Here is a 23,224-nt window from a genome sequence, read left to right on the forward strand (position 1 = left end):
AGTGCATGTCTAATAAGTGCCATGATAAGAGGAAAATGCGACATGTATTGCGCAACATGGGATAAGGGCATCCCCATTAAAGAGATTTTACAAGTTTTTTGCAGGTGGGAGTGTATAGGTGGAGGAGAGAGCTGGAAGAGAGAGAAGAAATAGGGGTGTTGTAGGAAGACCTTGGTTTTTTCAGAAATTGTGAGTCCACCAGATTTCCTTGTTTCTCCGCCTGGCAGCTTGCAAGGTAAAAAGCGCCCAGTCGGGTGCGTTTAGAGTCCTTTTTATTATTATTTTTCTTTTTTGTTTTGCTGACATTTCAATTTTTGTTTGTTTATTTTTTTGTTTTGTTTTGTTTGATTTTTTTTTTTTTTTACCTCCTCCTCCATTTTCTCTTTCCTAATTAGACCTACAAAAACTCCTCAAAAATCTCACTATTAAGAGTGTCCTAATATTATAATGATGAGGAGTGAAGGTTGTACCTAATATATATATTCCATATAATGAGTAAAGGTGTAGGATTAGGATAGAAAAAAAAAATGTAACGTATGTATATATCTTTATTGGTGTATCATGATTAGCGGTAGGTTACAAATACATATATGGAATAGCGTGTGTGTAGTAATCTCTATCTCTATCTCTATCTCTATATATACTATATTAAAGTAAAATGAATAGAGAAACATTTTTTCGTCCAAAGTGTGAAAATATTTAGGGTGTGTTTGGTTGGAGGGTTTTGCCCATAGGAATGGGTATGAAAGTGATTGTTGTTGTTTGGTTGATAGGTTTTTAGAACACTACTATGGGTTTCAAATACCTCATCAATTGAAAAATCCATACCCAAATAAAATAACAGGGCGTTTGGTTGGAGGGATTTTAAATTCCCTTCCCACTTAATTCCCACCTAATTCCAAAGACCATTAAATTCCGTAGTTTGGTTGGAGGGAATTGGAATTCCATGGAATTGCAATTCCCCCATTTTCATGGAATTAAAATCCCATGTCCCCCCCCTGGTATTTTAATTCCTGGGAAAAAAAGATAGTGATGAGTCAAAATTACCTCTTCATTTTTTAACCTAAAATTAATGTCTAACAACAATAATGGACATTTTTGACTTTATACTACTTATTCCCTTTCAATTCCCATGTATACCAAACATTGGAAATGAAATTACCAGTAATTTTATTCCTGTCAACCAAACACTAGAATTTAAATTCCCACTTTATTTCCAATAATTCAACTCCCATGGAATTACAATTCCTTTCCCACATAATTCCCTCCCTCTAACCAAACGCCCTGTAAGGGTTTCATTCCCTTATTCATTCTCAAGCACTATTATTAGTAACCATTCCCATTCCACCCTACTACCAAACATGTTAAATACTTTCACCAAAACTCATTACCATTACCAAGTATTTGATACTCATTCCGATTCCGATTCCTATGTGCGAACCAAACACACCCTTATTGTATTCACATTACTTTATAAATTCATGTAATTTTAATTACAAATCAAATGAACATCAAGAAGCATGAATCAAGAAATGCGCAGTAGACATGAAGAAAAAGCTGCGGATAAAAATCATACATTGCTTCTGAACATGGGGCTTCGATTATTGGAGTTGTTCTTTCTTGGAAGCGGAGGTAACTGTTAGCCGTAGCTCATGAACGCGAAGAAGAAACAACTTACGTAAAAAGACTATTTTGCCTTCATGAATAAAATTTTTAAAAAGATTTAAGTTTTTTCGACCAATTTTCACCGGTGATTTGGCCGGAAGGACCAAATCTGCTAATTAAAAAAACATAGTTAAAGGACTAAATTGTTAGTTTTAAAAGTCATGGAGCGAAATTAACACGCTCCTTATAATCATAGGACCAAAAGTGTAATTTGCTCATTTGTTAAATTAATAATAGTCTGTGCATCGTACGAGACACTTACTAGTTTATATATATATATATATATATATATATATATATATATATATATATATATATATATATATATATATATATATATATATATATATATATAAAGAATAAGTGTCAAATAGGATATCGAACTATACACCAAAATGCAATTAGGTTATTGAACTCAAAAACATACAATTAAGTCCCTTAACTAATCAATTTCATGCAATCAGTTCAACCTATTACCTCCTACATAAGGGAGCAACTTAGTACCATTGGACCACAAGGTCCTTGGTACATCGACACCTTTTTATCCTCTCAAAAATTTTGCATTCACATGTATCATTAGTTTGAGTTGATTTTTTTTTTTATTTTCTATTGTTTTTCACCCCCACATTATATGGAAGTTAAAAAAAAAGAAAGAAATAAAAGAAAATGAAAGAACTAAAAATATGAAAGCAAATGCAAAATAGCATGGATAATGAAACGGTGATTTGCGCAACTAAAACATTACAACCAGAGAAATAGGCAAACTTTAATAGAAGGCTACGTCATTTAATTCGGTCTTGCATAAATCACAAAAATGGCATGTTAGCCCTTGAATTGGCGATTGATAATCTTAAAATCCAACATTTCCTTAATCTTTATGTATGGCATTTGAATCATGTGTTATATATCCTCATCCCAAGTCCTTTATTATTTTGAATATTTATTTGTGTTGATTGCTATCTCCTAGCTTCTACCGATATCCCTACTCTTGTTACTTTTTAGAATTATATCTAAACGACATTTCAATGAACATTAAAAATAGCTTCTTTGTTTAATTTTCACCTAGATTATTATTTGTCATATCAAAATAAACATTGGATTCGAAGTACGTGTCAGTGCCGCTTAAATAACCCAGTGCATGTCTAATACGTGCCATGATAAGAGGAAAACACGGCATGTGTTGTGCATGCCACGTGCCATGACAAGAGGAAAACGCGGCATATGTTGCGCAGACCGTCTATGTAAGCATTAAACTCACCTTCAAAGGGGGTCCTTTGTTGATTAGAGAAAAGATAATTTACCATGAGAGGAGAGTTATCTTGTAAGAGTTTGATAGCTTATTTTGCAACATCACTACCCAATTTTTATTTACAATTGTAAGCATGATACTTTTGTTGATACCCTGAAATTTAAAGATGAACACAAAAGCTTACTTAGTACCATTTCACGTAAGATGATCTCAACTTATAATTTGTCTTGTTTATAAATAGAGTAAATATTCAAAATGGTCCCTCGACTATAGCTAAATTCACAAATTGGTCATCGACTTTCAATTTCAACCAATTAAGTCATTAACTTTGTAATTTTAACACAATTTGGTCCTATGTCTATTTGACCGTTTGTTGACTGCGATTTTTGAGGATATATATGTAATTTCATGGTCTATCGTCGATTTTTTAAGGTTGCAGTTGCATTTCCAGATCGCACTATTACATTTGAATCCACTGCCGAAAGCAATCTACCAAATCCGGTCGCCTTTCTTCATCCTCCCTTTGGATTCAATGTAGTTGAGTTCGAACCAGAGTGAAGAAGACGACGTGTTTCCGAACCGGTGCAACGTCATCCTGGAGGCCTCCACATGCTCCGACGAGAGCTGAAGGTTCTTCTGGAGATCGTCGATCACGGTCAACAAACGGTCAAATATATGGAGGACCAAATCGTGTCAAAATTGCAAAGTTAAGGATTTAATTAGTTGAAATTGAAAGTCGAGGACCAATTTGTGAATTTAGCTATAGTCGAGGGACCATTTTGGATATTTACTCTTATAAATATAATGACATTTATTAATTTATTACTCAAAACACCATTTAAAAATTTAAAACTCACTTATTAAAAAAAAAGTATTATGACATAATCAATATATTAAATATATCCTTTTACATGTATATAAATATTTTTTAGGTATACCCAGAATATTTACCATCTAATATAGTGACTAATTCTTTTGCTTTTAAATTGTAAGTACTTCTTTTGTCCAATATTTTTTTTAATGGAAAATGATTTTTTTTTTTTTTTTGGGAGTATTGTTTTTCAAGATTTGTAATTGGGTGGGTTAAAGTGTTACGGCTAAAAATCTCAGGGGGGTCAAGCGAAATTCTCAACCTCTGATATCTACTGTTGAGATTCTGGGAACGCCTAAACGCAGAGGGTGAAAATCCCAAATCCCTCTACTCTACTCTGCTCCTGATTCTTGAAGCTTCAAACTTTAGCAAGCGGTGGCCTCGATAAGGTGAAATTCCAAAGCTCTCTAATTCAATTCATTTCGTTGCCACTTTGTTCTTCAAGATTTCGTTTTTTTTTTTTTTTTTTCACAGATCTTTAACTCCTAGTTGCTACGCTGATTTATTTTCTCGTTCTTTGTTTCCAAATCCATTAGTCCCAGTTGGTACTGTCGATTTACCTTCTTGCTGTATATCCCAGGAATTCTTGAGCTTTTTCGCGACTGACATTTGGGTAACATGGTAAGCTTTCATTCCGTTCTTGAATTAATAGAAAACAAAAAAAGAAGTGTGTACTGAAATTGTCTTGACTCTAGAATGTGGGCAGTGAATTTTTATTTTTATTTTTTAAATTTGTTTCTCAGATACCAGCGGATTGGTCGAATTTGCCTGTTGAACTTTTGGGGTTAATTGCGAGTAGGCTTCCTTTTGCTTTAGATTATGTGAGGTTTGGTATGGTATGTCGGTCATGGAGGAGGGTTGTGGTTGAAAATGGGTCTTCTCCACCCTCATTTCTTCCATGGCTAATGCTATCTCAGAAGATTAACTCAGATCTGCGTGGGGTGTGTTATCCATATAAAAATAGGGCCTTTTATCTTCACTTGCCAGAACTTAATAATAAGCGCTGCTGGGGATCTCCTTTTGGTTGGGTGGTCACTCTCGACTCTAATTTTCAATTGCGCTTACTGAATCCGTTATCGAGGGCACAACTGATGCTCCCACCCCTGCATAAATGCCCGAATTTGAAGAACATGGTTTGTAGTCCCAAGAGTTTTCGCAATCGTTTTGTGTACAAAGCAGCCTTGTCATCGAGCCCGTTGAGTTTGGATTTTGTAGTTCTAGCTATCTATTCCGACAATGAGAAGATGGCGATACTGAAGGCGGGTAGTCATACTTGGACTCCGTTGGAATGCTGCCCGGGTTACGTTGATGATGCGATTTGTTTTGACGGGATAGTGTATATTGTAAGCAGTTCGGGCGAGATTGTGATTTGTGATTGCCAAGGCAGCGTTTTGCAGAAAATAATTTTCACGCCATTGCAGGAAGAGGTCGTGGATCCCGAGTACATTGCTGCATATCTCGTTGAAATAGATGGGCAGATATACGTTCTTTGCAGACTCATGTTCGATACAAGAAACAACGATACTCCTTTCCATCCTTACCTGAGGACGAAGCGGTTTGATGTTTACAAGCTGGACCTGGGCAATGGGAAATGGTACGAAATACAATCGTTGGGCGATTGGTCAATCTTTATAGGCAACAACCACTCTTTCTCAATATGCACCAACGAATACCCGGAATGTGATAGTAATTGCATATACTTCACGGATGACTACTCGGGTGTGTCACACAACACCCCTACCAGCTATGATACGGGTGTTTATAATCTCGAGACTCGGAAGATACAATGGCTTGCTCAGGATGATATCTCGGTGTTTTCATTCTCTGTACCAGTATGGTTCAAACCAAGTTTATCCTAGTCTTCATTACCTAGCTCCTCTATCATGTAGACTGTATATTACTAGCCAAAAAGCTGGCCTTTACATGCATGATGACTCTGCTTAATCCTGGATTTGTTGCAACTTTCAAGCTGAACAATTTGTTAGTCTTTTTGTATTGATTTATAGGCATCCCAGTTCCAAAGGAGTTTCTGTGGCAAAAATGTGTGTTGATAATATTGTGCTGTATTTTGTGAAATTGTAAAACAGGAATGGTGGATAGTTAGGTACAAGGGATAGCAACAAGAAGATGTTTCCTATAAAAACCAGTCACATTTATGTATAGAAAACCTAACTCTTAATCTTAGCCAGAAGAATGGGAATGCAAACCTGATAGTTGAGTGAAAGAGATTCATTCACCCTTAAACGTCAAGGGTTTGATCCTTAGCCTTGGTATAGAGCAACTTTAAATAAGTGAGGGAATGAATCTGTCAGTCAATAGTCAATAGTTCTGGAACTTAGGTTTAGTCTGGTAATTAGGATTAGTCTAGCGGCATAAGTTAGAACTGGTGACTTAAGTTAGAATTAGTAGTTTTGAAACTTAGGAGAAACTGGTAGTTCTGGAAATTAGGATTAGTCTAGCGGCGTAAGTTAGAACTAGTAGTTCTTGAGTTTAAGATTAGTCCGGTGACTTAAGTTAAAACTAGTAGTTTTCAAATATAAGATTAGTCTGATGTGTGAGAAATTTAATGTATCAAACAAAAATTGTATACAGGGGAACCTTGCAAGCTTTTATAAAGGACACCTCTCCATTAATATAAATATCTTGAGAAGGAGTTGTAGTATATTGTTAGAATATTAAGGTCATTTCTTGATTACAACCTAGAGGTACAATGAAAGTTCCTGAAGGTCTAATTAACAAAAAGCCCGAGATCCAAAAAAGTCTTCAACTTGCACATTCAAACTAATTGTATTTTCAGGGGTGGGTTAAAGGTTAAGAAATTTTTATTATAACTTGGAGACCCAATAAAAGAATTCAAGAACAATTTAATTTCCTTCAAATAATGTGTAGAGGAGTCCAAGGAGGCCCAAACATATGATGACATGAAACTCAGCTCCATTTTGGCCAATTGTTATGCCGTGGAACCGTGCTATTTTCATAATTATAAAATTCTATGTTCATAATTTTTGAACATTATATTCACAATTATTGAATTCTATATTCACAATTATAAAACTCTATGCTCATAATTTTTGAACTCTATATTCATAATTTTTGAACTCTATATTCACAATTATGACAGTTTTAGAACCGTGTCCACAACATAATTTGCCCATTTTGCTAAATGTAACTAATCTTGTTAGAGCAATCACAATAGAGATTTTTGCTCAATTTTTGAGTCAGAAAAAAATTAGGAATTGATTTTTATACACCTTTATATTTTGAAGAGATGATTTCAAAATTGATTGAAAAATAATTGAATGTTTCTAAAAGGTCAAGATAGTTTTAAACGTAAGAGAGAATCATGATACTTAATTTGATATTTTTTTATTCCTATACTTTTTATTTGACTATACCTATTTGGCATTTTGGAACTATATATTGTATTAGTCTAAATTAGGAGTTAATTTTTGACACTACTTCTAGCCAATTTCAAGCCATTTATAGGTAGAGCTGTCAATGCGGGTTGGCGGGGCGGGACTCGCCAAAGCCCGTTTTTAATATGGGCCTAGGTAGGGGCAACATGCCCCATAGGCCCCTTAGGCCCGCGGGCCCCTGCCAAAGCCAGTCATTTTATTTTAAATATTTATTTACCATGTGTTCCTAAAGTCTAAACTCTAATGTGTCTATGTTAATGACTTAATTGTTATCTACTTAAAACACTTATCCATCACATATCTAATAAATTTAAAAACAACTACTCAAATATTGAAATATATTATAGGGACTAGGGAGTTACGCTTAGGGCTTTTAGAGTTTTAGACTTTTAGGGGCCGTTACTAAATGGAAATTTCTGGAAATTTTCGGAAACTGGAAAATAGAAAATAGAAAACATGTTTACTAATATAGTTTCCATTTTCAAAACTGAAAATAATTTCTGAAAATTTTTGGAAAACTGAAACACACTTAAAACTGTTTTCGAGGAAAACAGAATCATCTATCATCTATTTAGTTATATGTCACTATAACCACATTAGTATGATTACATTCACTATCATCTTATTTTACTAATTACTTATCACTATCTTCTATCTTTTCTACTTTACTTATTTAAACATAATTTATTTGCTTACACTTTAAAGTTAGACATTATTTACATTATCAAAATTAAGAATTAAATTCTATATAATGTTTTAGATTTTGATTGAACTCAACAGATTATTAGTTCGAATATTTTTAATTATGTTATATCATAATACAAGTTCGACTCAGATATCGGCTATTGAATCTCACATATATTAGAATTCAAATTAAAAGTTATATATTCATATACATGTCATTCAAATGAATATATCCAATTTTTTTTTTTTTAAATATTAGCTCAAAAAATATTAATATTATCTAAACTAAATTTTAAATGAAAACTGCAAAATTAGAAAACAGAAAACAATTTTCTGTTAGTAAACAAGTTTTCTAAACAGAAAACAGAGAATGAAAACTGAAAAATTAACAAACAGAAAACAGAGAACAGTTTTCTGTTAGTAAACGGTCTCTTAGTTTTTACTTTCTAGTTTCAGTTTTATTTTATATTTATATTTTTATTTTAGGAATTTAGCCATTTAGGATTAGGATTAGGATTTAGAACTTAAATAAATGAAAAGGCGGGCTAGCGGGCTAGCCCGTCAGTCCGCCCCGCCTAGCCAACGGGCTACAAAAAGGTGGGCAAAAAAGCCCATTTTTTATACGAATTTTTAAAACACGAGCCCGCTCCGCCTTTTTGGCAGGACGGGACGGAAAAGCCCGGCGGGCAAAGCCCGTTTTGATTGCTCTATTTATAGGTTATCTAGTTAAAGTCTCTCATTGTACTAGTTTTAGAGGTGAACGATTTAATTTAGTTTTTAAAATCTTCTATTCTCTCCTAACATGAGAGGAATTAGAGTTCTTGAGTGATTTAAGATCTTATTACACGTTTTTGGGTTAAATGTGAAATTTAGATTAGAGTTAATTATTGAAATAGTCCTCTGACTATAGTTAAATTACCAATTTAATCATTGACTATTTTTCTTAACCAATTAAGTCCCTCAACTTTAAAAATCTTAATTAATTTAGCTCTCCGTTTATTTTCAATAGACATCCGTTAACTCGGAACGAAATTGATAATTTTACTATAGTCAAGGACCATTTCGGTCATCACATGCGCTATTTTCTCCGAAAGTTAATTACTAAAATGGTCCATTTTTTTTTTACCAATTTGATCCTGAGTTAACTGATGTCTAACGACAAAATAAACAGAAGACCAAATTGATAATTTCGCTATAATTAATGGACCATTTTAGTAATTAACTCTTTAGATTATCTAAGTTAGTTAACATACAGAACATGCAGGGTTGTCAATTGGTTGGTTTGGTTATTCCTAAATTTGAGAGTTTAATTCTTATATTTGCGTGTTTTTATTGAGTACTGATCGAAAAGTTAACATACTAACTCAACCATGTTTTAACATAAATTTTTTAAAATAAAAATAAAAGTAATTTTTTTTTGGAGTGATTCTCCCATATGGGAGGTGGTGTTGGCTCCTCTTTGTGTTTCAACTGGTTGAGAAAGTACTACAATGTAATAGAGTCCGTAGTTTTCAAAAAATAATAATAAAATATCTAATCACAAAGCTAATTAAGTTGACTAAGTCATAATAATGATTTGTCTCTTCCTCTTCAGCTCCTTCCTAATACCAATTATTCTCTTGTTGTTATCTGCACATACACATACACATACACATACATTAATCAATCATCGGTATATGCTAAATAACATAGAATTAATTAATTAAACTAACAAAATTTTCTTAATTAGGCTGACGTAAATCCGTGTAAACCCACCTCATCCTACCCTTTTCAAACACCTAAAATATATTCCCTTCATTTTAAACTATATTTTGAACTAACAAATAAACCTGTCACCTTCTCCATTGTTGACCTTCAAAACAAAATTAAAAATAAAACCTTAGAAAATTAAAGCCCCAACAGAGAGAGAAAGAGAGAGGTTAGTTAGCTGAGCTCTCATGGGACATGAGACTAGAGCAACCTTGACGGAGGAGTACGAGGTGAAAGATGTCCTCGGCCGCGGCGGCTTCTCGGTGGTGCGGCGGGGAATCCGCAGGAGCGGCGGCGGCGGCGAGGGGGAGCAGGAGCAGGTGGCGATCAAGACTCTGCGGCGGTTCGGGCCGTGCAGGCCGGAGAGGAAGGTCTCGGGGGGCCTGCAGCAGGCGTCCAAACACGCCTTGGTATCGGAGTCGTTGCTGACGAACGAGCTGCTGGTGATGAGGAAGATCGTGGAGGACGTGTCGCCGCATCCCAACGTCATCCACTTGTACGACGTCTGCGAGGACGCCGCCGGCGTCCACCTCATACTCGAGCTCTGCTCCGGCGGGGAACTCTTCGATCGGATTGTGGCTCAGGAGAGGTATGTATGCTCGCACTATTTTTAAGTTAATAACTCTATAATTATAATTTGTACACGACATACAAGGGTACTTCACTCCCATAATATATTCTTGGAATAAGGGTCAAATAGGTTATTGAATTGCACCCAATAATGCAATTAGGCCACTGAATAAAAAAAACAACAATTAAGCCACTAAATTAAGCAATTTCATTCAATTATTCTAATTTACAGATTTTGTAGGTTACTAACAGGTCACCCAAACAATTTAAAATATTTTTTAAAAAATTATTATTATTATTATTTCTTGCAATAAAGAATCGAACCATATGGGTGACATTCCTAAGCTCTCCTAACATTAGTAAAATACTGGGGAGGCTCAGTTTGAAATAATAGAAAAAAATGTCAAGAAGTAACATTACAAACAATAGCAAACAAAACTGCAACACTTTTTCACATATGATGGATGACACAGGTAATAAACTTCATGCCAATAATTGAAGCAGCTGCCTCATCAGATCTACCATTTTTAAATTGTGCTTCCTTCGCGGCCATCTATGATGAGCTTTTTGCAATGTATTCTCACCAACCTTCTCCCTTTTTGACACTCCAAATTCATGGCACCAGAATAAGATCCACTGATCATCCTCTTCTTCATCGAACTCATCACCGTATCCTAACTCGGCATCGCCTCGATAACCTGGTTCACTTCGATAGCCCGATTCAAATTATTATTTAAAAATAATAAATTAAAATTAAAAAAAAAAAAACTCGTCTCTACCGGAGACGATTTCTTCGTTTCCGGCAATGGAGACAAAGAAAGTTTCTTCGTCTCCGCCCAGAGACGAAGAACCTTCTTCGTCTCCACGGTCGGAGACGAAGAAACTCTTCGTCTCCATGGCCGGAGACGAAGAAACTCTTTGTCTCCATGGCCAGAGAAACTCTTCGTCTCCATGGCCAGAGACGGAGAAACTCTTCGTCTCCATGGCCGGAGACGGAGAGTCTCTTCGTCTCCGGCCATGGGTTCTCTTCGTCTCCGGCCGGGGACGAAGAGTTTCTTCCGGCCATGGAGACGAAGAAACTTTCTTCGTCCATGGCCGGAGACAAGAAACTCGTCTCCGGCGGAGACGGTTAATGTTTTTTTTTATTTTATTTTATTTTATTTTATTTTATTTTAATTTTAATTTATTATTTTTAAATAATAATTTTTTAAAAAATATTTTAAATTGTTTGGGTGACCTGTTAGTAACCTACAAAATCTGTAAATTAGAATAATTGAATGAAATTGCTTAGTTTAGTGGCCTAATTGTTGTTTTTTTAGTTTGGTGGCCTAATTGCATTATTGTGTGCAGTTGGATGGCCTATTTGACCCTTATTCCTATATTCTTTTATCCAAGAAACTTGTGTAAGACACATTTTTTTCATACCACATCTGGTATTATTTATTATTGTGACTAATTTAGAACGGGTTTATGTCACGTTTGTAATGTTTGTTTTATATTCGAAAAAATCAGACTCAAAACTCTTTAATATGATGCACCTTTCAATCTAAGTAGCTAGGTGTAATATAATAACAATCCTTTTACTTTCACTCAGTGGTGCACCTTGCCTTCTTGAATGATCATACTCTTGGATGGTGAGGTTGTGTGTTGGTTTTGGGTGTGTGACATTGTCCATATTATCTCTCAAATGTGCTCAAAGAGTGTTTGACAAGTTTAACTCTTGAGATGTTTTTGGAAATTGTCTCTTTACATCGTGTGAGATTGTATGCATAGAGCCAAGTTAGATTTACATTCTTGTGTGCTTGAATGGATTTGACCTGATCATCTCTTGATTCTCTTGGACTTCGATATCTTGGAGTCTTCGAAGTGTGAGTGTGCATGAGTTATGTTTGAGAAAGATAATTTGGCAAGATCCGAAATTGCACAAATTTTTGGTGTGACATGGGACAAAATGTGAGATTTTCTTGTGTGAACTTATTTGATTCCCTACTCCCCAATGAAAAAGGTAAAAGGGGTTGAATGTGGAAAGACTTGTGGGAAAATCACTTGGTCAAATCAAGAAAGGCATGGGAGTTTTGAATGTAAAAGTCGTTTTCTTTAGGATAAAACTAGTTGGATGAACAGATGAAAGAATTTAGAAAAATGTAATATTAATTGATACATAATACCATAAAATATATGAAAAGGTATAACGAGGCAAGAGCGGCAAAGGTAGTTGGGCAGATAGCGAAAGGGCTAGAGGCTTTACACAACGCCAACATTATTCACAGGGATTTGAAGCCGGAGAACTGCTTGTTCTTGAGCAGTGATGAAAATTCTCCCTTGAAGATCATGGATTTCGGGCTCAGCTCCGTCGAGGATTTCACCGATCCCGTCGTCGGACTGTTCGGTTCCATTGATTACGTCTCGCCGGAGGCTCTTTCCCGGGACAAAATCACGCCCAAGATTGATATATGGTCACTCGGTGTTATCCTCTATATCATGCTTTCCGGGTATATATGCTTATATTATATCATTCTCAGCTCATTTTTATCATTATACTTATCTTCAAGTTAAAAATTAACATTTCAGATATCCGCCTTTCTTCTCCCATAATAATCGACAAAAGCAACAAATGATCACAAGTGTAAGTATTTCGATCAATTCCTTGTTCGTTCATTCAATTTAAGATATTCCTAGCTTTGTTATATAATTTGATGTGGTTAATTGCGCAGGGAGAATTCAGCTTTGATGAGAAAACCTGGAAAAACATTTCTTCCTCCGCGAAGCAGTTGATTTCCAGTCTTCTGTCTGTTAACCCTAACATGCGCCCAACTGCTCGCGAGGTGCGTGCTAGATTTGGAATCCATCCATGCCATTAATATAATGGAATTATATGGATCGGAGTATTGATTTCTGATTAGAATAAATTTTTAATTTGGTGAGGTGTGTAGATTGTTGAGCATCCATGGGTGACAGGGGCACTAGCGAAACAGGATGAGATGGACGCGGAGGTAGTGTCTCGGCTACAGAGCTTCAACGCGAGGCGGAAGTTTCGCGCGGCGGCGATGGCCAGCGTTCTCAGCAGCAGCTTCTCCTTGAGAACTAAGAAGCTCAAGAGTTTAGTTGGTTCCTACGACCTCAAGCCAGAAGAGCTCGAGAATCTCAGCCAGAATTTTAAGAAAATGTAAGTGGATCATTGTTCCTCCTTCAATTTCCCTGAATTAGGTCAAAAACGGTTGAGTTTAACGGCGGCGAAGTGCAGATGCATAAACGGAGAAAATGCATCGTTGTCGGAGTTCGAGGAGGTGCTCAAGGCTATGGAGATGTCGTCGCTGGTCCCTCTGGCTGCCAGGATATTCGATTTGTTCGACAATAATCGCGACGGCACCGTTGACATGAGAGAGATCATCGGAGGCTTCTCCAGCCTCAAATACTCACAGGGCGACGATGCTCTCCGCCTCTGTTTCCAGGTCTCTCTAATTACTTCCATCCTCGATCTTCAACTTTTGCTTAATTTTGTTTCCATTAATTCCCAAATTAAAATTGGTGCATTATTGATTTTGTCTGTAAGATGTATGATACTGATCGATCGGGATGCATTAGCAAGGAAGAAGTAGCATCCATGCTCAGAGTAAATTTCATTTTTATCAGCTTTTTCAGATTCAGGCAAACCCTAACATATTCTTATTAAGTTCCAAATCATACGTGCAGGCACTTCCCGACGATTGTCTTCCGGTGGACATCACGGAGCCGGGAAAACTGGACGAAATATTTGATCTAATGGATGCTAACAGCGACGGAAAAGTCACATTCGACGAATTTAAAGCTGCAATGCAGAGAGATAGCTCCCTCCAAGACGTAGTCCTCTCCTCCCTTCGCCCAAATTGATTCCCATTCAATACTTAGAAATTTGTGACGATATTCTTATTGTCACAAACTTGAGTTCTAATGCATGTGGAGTCATGAAGACATGAAACAACTTCTTTTACTGTTTGAAAATCGTTACATTGAAAACTTGAAAGTTATATATACTGAGCTACAGTTATAGACTTGAAATTCATTTTTTTAAAATAGTACTAATTATATACTATATATTCTACCTCACGTCTCTTAGCATTGCGCTATACCGTACCATTTGATGAATCCGCTATCTCTAGCTTTCCCTAGTTTACAAAAAAAGTGTTAACAATGAAGTCATGCAATGAAGCCGAGGAGCATCGGTTTGAAGTTACTGATTGATAAGTTATATATCCCGAGTTTGTGACATCACTTGCAGTCGGGTCGGAGTCTCGCGGTTCGGATCTTGGCCTACGGGTCGGGGTCAAAGGTGACGGGTCAAACCCGAGATGGGTCAAACCCGCCACCTTAGGTGTATTTAAGGGCCTAAAGCCCTTTGTGGCAGGGAGGCCATTTTGGCCATCTCTCGGCCCCCTCTCTCTATAGCCATTATCCTCATCCTTCTCTCTACATTTACATACAAGCACAACATTAATGAATGTACTAATAGAAGATGTATATATGTATATGAATGTATAATATATATATATATATATATATATATATATATATATATATATATATATGAATGTATAAACAAGAAAGAAGAACACCAGAAAGTAGGTCCAAAATCCTCCTTTCATTATTTTCTATGTAATCAGTGTTTGAATATATATATATATATATATATATATATATATATATATATATATAGTTCTTTTTGAATCATTGTAGTTATTTTTGTACACAATTCCGATTGTCATTTCCTTTAAATTTTCATTTTCACATGTAATTTTATATATTGCAGAACATATGTGAATTAATTTGAAAACACTTCCGATTGAAATGTGTGTTCTATAATTTTGTTTCAAATCTTTTTAATTATTCATCATGAGTACATTTGTTCTATCAAGCTCACCCTATCAAGAAACAAATCTATCAGAGCTCATCATATCAAGAAGCCTATTAAAGCAAATCTATCAGAGCTCATCCTATCAAGAAGCCTATCAGAGCTCAATACTCACCCTATCAAGAATAGATAAAAGGGGTGACAAAAAGCCACTTATCTTTCAATTCATACCTATAAGAAATTTTGAAAACATGGACTAATTGGGTGACAAAAGCATTCTGAAATCTCTCCAAAAAAGCCACAAGTGTGAATTAATTCTCTCCTAATCGCTTTGCAGATTCGAGGAGTGCTTTGCAGACTCGTGGACTCGAGGAGAGCTTTGCAGACACGTGGATAGGAGAGCTTTGCAGGACACGTGGATAGGAGAGCTTTGCAGACACGTGGATAATTCAATCAGTGTTTGAATAATCATATGTAAGTTGCAACTTAATATTTGTTTTTGCTCCAGAATGGGGTCTAGAAGGGAGAAGATACACTTGGAGGTTACCTGTTCGCGGTGCTACCACCCTATAAAGGCTACTTCTTTGGCCGATGTACATATTCAAATGGATAGGTGTAGGCGTTTGCATGCCAACCGCCCTGCTGCTGTGGCCAACCCCTGCTGATGTGGCCAACCCTTGATGAGGATGAGGTGGCTGAGATTATCAATGGCTTGTAAATCTCGATGGCTTGTAAATTGATTGGGCCCAAATAGACGGCCCAAAGCGGAATTTCATTTCATAATATATATAGTGGAAATTTTCGGTTTTAATTTTTTCGGATTGCGTGAAATTCATTTCTCCGGCTATTATCATTGGTAAATCTTTCTCTAATCGCAAGTATTACAGATTTGATTTCATTTCATTTTTCATCGGTAAATCGCAGGTATTATAGATTTGATTTGATTTCATTTTTCATCGGTAAATATTAGTTCTCTAATCGCAAGTATTACAGATTTGATTTCATTTCATTTTTTTTTGTTATTTTTCTTATTGGACTAATTGAATTGCGAACACCAAAAGGACTCAGCGTTGTGAGGTTTTCCAAAAAAGCAAGCCAAAGCCTGCACCAAACCATGCGCCAAAGCCTATCAGAGCTCAGTGTTTACCCTATCAAAAAATCTATTTGAGCTCGTTAGAAGCCTATCAGAGCTCATGCTCACCCAATCAAGAAGTCTATCAGAGCTCAATGCTCACCCTATCAAGAAACCTATCAGAGCTCAATGCTCACCCTATCTAGAAGCCTATCAGATTAGCCTCTGTTCAATGCTAACCCTATTAAGAAAGCTATCAGATTAGTCCTATGCTCAATGTCACCCTATCAAACTCAGTACTCACCCTATCAATAAGTCTATCAAAACTTAGTGTTAACTCTATGAAGAAGTGGAGCTATGACTTTATTATAATTTTTTAAAAACTCATGATTTTCCTTTTTCCCATTTTCATATATAAGAATCTTATTGTATCGTACTATTTACTTTTTTATTTTTTTAAAATTTATTATTAAATATGTTAGGTCGGTCACAGACCTTGACACCAACTTCAATCTCACGTCAAATGTTGTCATGTGATAATATAAGAATTTCACCTACCTTGTTTGATAAAATAGTTAGTCAGTCAATTAATTTTAGTTTGTTTGACTACTATTAGCTGTTTGACTTGGTTAAACAACTAATATGATTGTTTAATTAATTATTTTAAAAAAAAAAATTGTTCAAATCATTATTTCGATAAGCTTTTTGAGAAAGTCATTTTGTATGTAATCAGCTATAATCAAACGTTTAATTTACTAAACATCTTTCTATAATCAGAACAGAAGTATATAAGCCGACCCAAATAGATGACCCAAAGCGGAATTTCATTTCATAATATATATAGTGGAAATTTTCGGTTTTAATTTTTTTCGGATTGCGTGAAATTCATCTCTCCGGCGATTTTATCGGTAAATCTTTTTCTAATCGCAAGTATTACAGATTTGATTCATTTCATTTTTCATCGGTAAATCGCAAGTATTACAGATTTGATTTCATTTCATTTTTCATCGGTAAATATTAGTTCTCTAATCGCAAGTATTACAAATTTGATTTAATTTTATTTTTTTGTTATTTTTCTTATTGGACTGATTGAATTGCGAACACCAAAAGGGCTCAGCGTTGTGAGGTTTTCCAAAAAAAGCAAGGAGATTGATTTTTTGCATGAAAAAAAACATATACAACTCAGAAGGGGCGACCCGAATATTTGGACCGACTTGACGACGTGTCTAATTACGTTTCCGCGATAACCCCAAGTCCCTACTCCCTAATTCAGACTTCAGTCTTCAGAAATCAGAGAGACATAGAGCCGCGCCGTGACTTCGCCGAGTCGGACGGAACTCGGAAGACGCCACCGGACGGACGACGGACGACGCCACCGGCCCACCGTTCCTCGCCAGCCCGCCCAGCCGGCAGCCGCCTTCTCCGTGACCTCCGACAGTGCTGTTGTTATCTGACTCCGTGAGGACCGAGGACCGTGACCTCCGTGGCTCCTCCGACTGCTACCAGCGGCCAGCCGTCCAGCCTACCACAGTCCTGATCAAAACCGACAGTAGTACAGTCCATGTAATTTTTTTATTAATTAATATTTTATTTAATTGTTAATTGCTAATTAATATTCTTCAAGTTTTTATTAATAAGAACCATAGTTCACTAATTGTTATTCTTGAATCTTGATGTATGTTATTAACTTATTCTAATTGTTATTCTTGAATCTTGATGTATGTTATTAACTTTTTCAAATTGTTAGTCTTGAATCTTGATGTATGTTATTAACTTATTATTGTTGATGTGTTGTTAATAATAGATTAGTAGATTAGTGAGTATAATAACGTTTGTAATTAAAATGTGAATGTTTTGAAGCAAAATGACTGTTGGGAGCATTTAAGGAACTATCTTCATAGCACTCTTATTGACAGCTCTACATAGGGATGTGCAAACTTTGGATAATTTCGGTTAATCGTTTTCGAACTGAACTTTTTCGGTTCGGTTAATGGTTAAAAGAATTTTAAAATTTTGGTTAACGGTTAATTCGGTTCGAAAGATCGGTTAACCGAATTAATCGAACGGTTATCCGAATTAACCGAACGGTTAACCAAAGTTTTTAATATATATATAAATAATAATATAAATATAAATACTAATTTGAATTTATGGATGTTTGGAGTTTATAATTAATATTTTTGTATATTTTGTTATGAATTTATTATGATATGTATTTTATTTTAATTCAATTTATTATTTTAGGTGTTATTTTTAGAGTTTTAAAAATTTTAGTTTTAAAAAGTTCGGTTAATCGGTTAACCGACCGATTAACCGAAAAAAATTTCGATTCGGTGAATTCGGTAGAGCAAACTTCGGTTCGGTTAACGGCTAAAATAAAAAAAACTTCGGTTAGTTCGGTTCGGTTAAAACGGTTCGATTAACCAAACGGTTAACCGATTGAACCCCCCTAGCTCTACATCTAGATTCATGATTCTATCACTATATTTGAATTTAATTATAAAATATAATTTCATTTTTTGTCATAGACTTATAGATAACAGTCCTTTTTTTGTTCCAGAATTACGATTGACTGGATATGCAAGTGGTGCGGCCATGATATGATTGAAGATAGCTATGAGGTGGCGTTGATAAAGGAAGATTGGTGTAGGCGTATGGGTCGGGCGCCAACCCCGATCCTCAGCATCTTGAACGGGAGCGGCGTATTGATCGGGAGCAGCGTCTTGATCGGGAGTGGAGTCTTGCTCGGCGGCATCTTGATCGGTAGCGGTTTGCTGGGGCCAACCCCGGTCCTGCTGTGGCCAACCCCCCTTCATGAGGCTCTTTTGGTCCTTTGCTTTGAACTTGGTCTGTGCATATTCAATTGACACCTATTGACAAACTTGAGATTTGTAATAATTTATGATTATAGACTTTGAGGTAATGTTATGTTACAGATTGACTAATTTAGATTATAAAAAAAAATTTACATTATAATAAAATATTAGGCTAGGTGGGGCTAGGTGTATTCACCCTATCAAAAAACCTATATATTAGAGCTCGATAGAAGCCTATTAGAGCTCATGCTCACCCTATCAAAAAGTCTATCAGAGCTCATTGTTCACCAAATCAAAAAGCCTATCAGAGCTCAGTGCTCACACTATCTAGAAGCCTATCAGAGCTTAGTGCTCACCATATCAGAGCTGAGTGCTCACCGTATCAGAGCTTAGTGCTCACTGTATCAGAGCTTAGTGTTGTGAGATTTCAAAAAAAAAAGCTCATAGCCTACACCAAAGAATGCGCTAAAGTCTATCAGAGCTCAGTGTTCACCCTATAAAAAAAAACCTATATATTAAAGCTCGATAGAAGCCTATCAGAGCTCATGCTCACCCTATCAAGAAGTCAATCAGAGCTTATTGTTCACCCTATCAATAAGCCTATCAGATCTCAGTGCTCACCCTATCTAGCATCCTATCAGAGTTCAATAGAAGCCTATCAGAGCTTAGTGTTGTGAGGTTTTCAAAAAAAGCAAGCCAAAGCCTGCATCATAGCATGCGCCAAAGCCTATCAGAGCTTCGTATTCACCCTATCAAAACACCTATATATTAGAGCTCGATAGAAGGCTATCAGAGCTCGTGCTCACTCTATTAAGAAGTCTATCAGAGCTCATTGCTCACCTATCAAGAAGCCTATCAGAGCTCAGTGTTCACACTATCAAGAAGCCTATCAGAGCTTAGTGTTGTGAGTTTACCTGTCAGTGGTGCAAGCACCCTATAAATGCTGATTCTTTGGACGAGTTCCACATCCAACAAGATAGGTGTAGGCGTTTGCAAGGGATCCCTCGTCCTGCTATGGCCAACCCACCTGCTGCTGTGGCTAACACCCCTGCTGCTGTGGCCAACACCCCCTGCTGTGGCCTACACCCCCTTGCTGTGGCCAACCCCCTGCTGAGAAACTCACCAAGAAAGGATGCAGCGGATATTTTCAGAATTGGGATATTGAACGACTCGCTAAACACCAAATGACATATTTGCCCCTGCAATAAACTAAACCAAAATCATCCTCTAAACTTACTGCACAAGAACCTGCTGCAATTGTCCCGCGGATGCCAGTAGATGTTGCGCAGAGAAGGATTGACGCTACTGCACAGAGGAGACTTGACGCGATTGCACAGAGGAGACTTGATGCGATTGCACAGCTGAATTAGAGAAATTTCTGATTTGCCTTTGAAATCAAATATACAACAAGAACAATTTAATCTGATTAGTTTTTGCTCCAGAATGGGGCCCAGAAGGGAGATTGACATAAGGAGGTCCAGAGGGGATATGATTTGCTTAAGGGAGATTACATGTCAGTGGTGCAACCACCCTATAAATGCTTATTCTTTGGACGAGTTCCACATTCAACAAGATAGGTGTAGGCGTTTGCATGGGATCTCTCGTCTTGATATGGCTATCTATCGTCCTGCTGTGGCTAACCCTCCCTGCATGAGGCTCTTTTGGTCCTTTGCTTTTAACTTGGCGCCTATTGACAAACTTGGTCAACCCCCGTCTTGCTGTGGCCAACCCCGTACTACTGTGGCCAACCCCCGTCCTGCTGTGGCCAACCCCTGCATGAGGCTCTTTTGGTCCTTTGCTTTGAACTTGGTCTGTGCATATTCAATTGACGCCTATTGACAAATGAAAAAAATAATTAATTTTTTTTATTATTATAGATAATAATATTATAATAATATAGTAAAAATTAATTTACAAATTTTTTTTATAAGTTTTCATACATTGATAAAATCATAATTGAAATATTAAGTTTTGTTCTTAATAATCAAGAGAAGATTAATTAAACGAAAAGAAAAAAAAAAACTTAACTTAAAGTTTTTTTAAAAAAAAAAAAATGAAAGAAAATCAAATGATTTTCAAAGTTCCTGATTTATAATCATGGAATGCTATGTATTTATTATGGCTAATTATTTAACCAAAGTTTATGTTAATTTTATATTATATTTTAAATACATTTTTACATATTCGTAGTATATGTTTAACAATTATGTCAACTCTAATTAGGATGTGGTTCGAACCTAAGATCTTTCTTATAGAAATTAATGAGTAAGTTAAGAATAATGAATAGTTAATGGAATATTCCTTTAATAAATTTTATACTAACGGAATTTAAGGTTATTTAAGGGAAGAAAATAATATAATAATGGGTAAATAAGGAAAATCATTAAAAATACTAAAATCGAAATAATATGAACCTGTTACGTTTTGGCCTATCAACTCGTTGGTTCTTGTGTGATGATTGCACGGTAGTTTGTCCGGAGTTTCGTATATATATGCTTGTGTGTTTGTATACGTAAAGAGAGGAAAAAGGGATAGCAAAAAGAACACCAAAGTTTAGAGCATAACAACCATGTAGGTGCGTAGTCTTTCATTCACCTCATATACAACCTTTCAAGTACACAACACTAATACATGATTAAAGGCTAAGCTAGTGAAATGTCTAATAGTTTAATGGCCATAAATATAAATATTTACAACACTCCCCCTTGGCCATTAAATAAATTTGATAGTCAGGGATCTATTTTGTCCAAATTAAAAGATGATGACTAATTTTAGAAAATAATAATAATCGGAGGACCATTACTAAAATTAACTTTAACAAAAAAGAAGCATAAAGCCTTACAAATGCCTTAACCCCAAAAGTGACCTAAGGCTAGAAACAAAAGGGATCGTTATGCTGTGATGGTGCATACGGATGCAAAAACGACGTCGTTTTATTAAAAACGCGCATTCCACTTAAAAAAATTCAGTTTCGATTCCCCTCAAGTTGTTCATTCATTCTGTAATTTTAGTTTATAGATTCTGGAATTTTAGTTCATTGATTATGGATATTTAGACGTGAATCGAAACTGATTTTTTTTTCATTCATGCTGGATATTTAGTTCATTCATTATGGATTTTTAGTTCATTCATTCTGAAATTTTAGTTCATAGATTCTGGAATTTTTTTCATAGATTCTGAAATTTTAATTCATCGATTCTGGAATTTTAGTTCATTGATTCCGGATATATAGTTCAAATTATGCACAATATAATGTTATTGCTGAAAATCGAAACTAATTTTTTTTTTAAGTAAGACACACATTTTTAATAAAATGACGTCGTTTTTGCATCCGTATGCACCATGAATGGTGCATATGGATGCATAACATAATTTGCCTGTTTGTTCACAACAAATGATCTAGGCCCACTACTAGCCATAGGAGTCTTAGAAGCTGAGCCCAAATCTCTTTAGCAGCCAAGTCCACTTCCTTAGGTCCAACCCCGTTCCATTCTTTGACTAGTGCGAATAATAGTATTTGAAGTATAATTTGAGTTAGGCAAATTAATGAGTACTTATTATTCGAGATTAAATTTAGAATATTTAAACTTATATATACTCATTAAGAAAAATTTGACGTATAATTTGAGTTACGCAAATAAGTATACTTAATTTGAGTTACGACTCATCTCTCTGCTTAATAACTATTTAGGCAAATTTATCAAATAATAGTATTTGAATTGAAGTATAATTTCAGTTTCTAAATCCTAAACACAATAGTAGAGCAAATACAAATTTTGGTCCCACGAGTGTTAGTAAAATGACAGTTTTGGTCCACATGTTTAATTCCTACCAATTTTCATCCACGACTATTGTTTTAGTACCAATTTTCATCCACAACTATTGTTTTAGTGTCAAAATTCATCACGTCGGTCACCCCTTCGTTTAAGACATGCCGAAATATGAAATTATTAAGGGTAGTTTCGTGCTTTTCAAATTAGAATTCATATTTGAGCATGAATAAAGGGATTTAAGCCCTAAGATCTATCCCAATTCGCAATTTTCCTCCTCAAATTAATGTAGGATGAGGAGGAGAACTGCGAATTGAGATCAATCTTTGGGCTTAAATTCATTTATTTATGCTCAAATTGGAATATTAAGTTGAAAAGGACAAAAATGCCCTTAAAATTTTTAGATTTCGGAATGTTTTAAATAAATGGGTGACCGACGTGATGAATTTTGGTACTAAAATAATAGTCGTGGATTAAAATTGGTACAAAAACAATAGCCGTGGATGAAAATTGGTAGGAATTAAACATGTGGAT

General features: G+C 35.7%; 2 protein-coding genes across 4 annotated transcripts; both read left to right on the forward strand.

Annotated features, from left to right (window-relative positions):
- The first annotated feature begins 4,067 nt into the window (after positions 1 to 4,067).
- LOC109182162 (putative F-box protein At1g65770) lies at positions 4,068 to 5,826 on the forward strand. 3 transcript variants are annotated; one of them, XM_019332249.1, is made up of 3 exons: positions 4,068 to 4,174; positions 4,366 to 4,406; positions 4,529 to 5,826. In XM_019332249.1, exons 2-3 carry the CDS (start codon positions 4,404 to 4,406, stop codon positions 5,642 to 5,644), a joined length of 1,119 nt encoding a protein of 372 aa, XP_019187794.1. In that variant the 5' UTR covers positions 4,068 to 4,174; positions 4,366 to 4,403; the 3' UTR covers positions 5,645 to 5,826. The 3 variants fall into 3 exon arrangements, with proteins under 3 accessions (XP_019187794.1, XP_019187793.1, XP_019187792.1); XM_019332248.1 differs by having other exon boundaries at positions 4,076 to 4,174; positions 4,322 to 4,406; XM_019332247.1 differs by having other exon boundaries at positions 4,077 to 4,174; positions 4,260 to 4,406.
- Positions 5,827 to 9,731: 3,905 nt separating this feature from the next.
- On the forward strand, positions 9,732 to 14,207 carry LOC109182161 (calcium and calcium/calmodulin-dependent serine/threonine-protein kinase-like). Its single transcript, XM_019332246.1, has 8 exons — positions 9,732 to 10,223; positions 12,391 to 12,696; positions 12,776 to 12,830; positions 12,919 to 13,029; positions 13,138 to 13,370; positions 13,449 to 13,656; positions 13,758 to 13,817; positions 13,898 to 14,207. The coding sequence occupies exons 1-8, from the start codon at positions 9,823 to 9,825 to the stop codon at positions 14,072 to 14,074; spliced, it is 1,551 nt and encodes a 516-aa protein (XP_019187791.1). The 5' UTR covers positions 9,732 to 9,822; the 3' UTR covers positions 14,075 to 14,207.
- The last annotated feature ends 9,017 nt before the right edge of the window (positions 14,208 to 23,224 follow it).

Source organism: Ipomoea nil, unplaced genomic scaffold (genome assembly GCF_001879475.1).
Source record: "Ipomoea nil cultivar Tokyo-kokei standard unplaced genomic scaffold, Asagao_1.1 scaffold1043, whole genome shotgun sequence".
NCBI lineage: Eukaryota > Viridiplantae > Streptophyta > Magnoliopsida > Solanales > Convolvulaceae > Ipomoea > Ipomoea nil.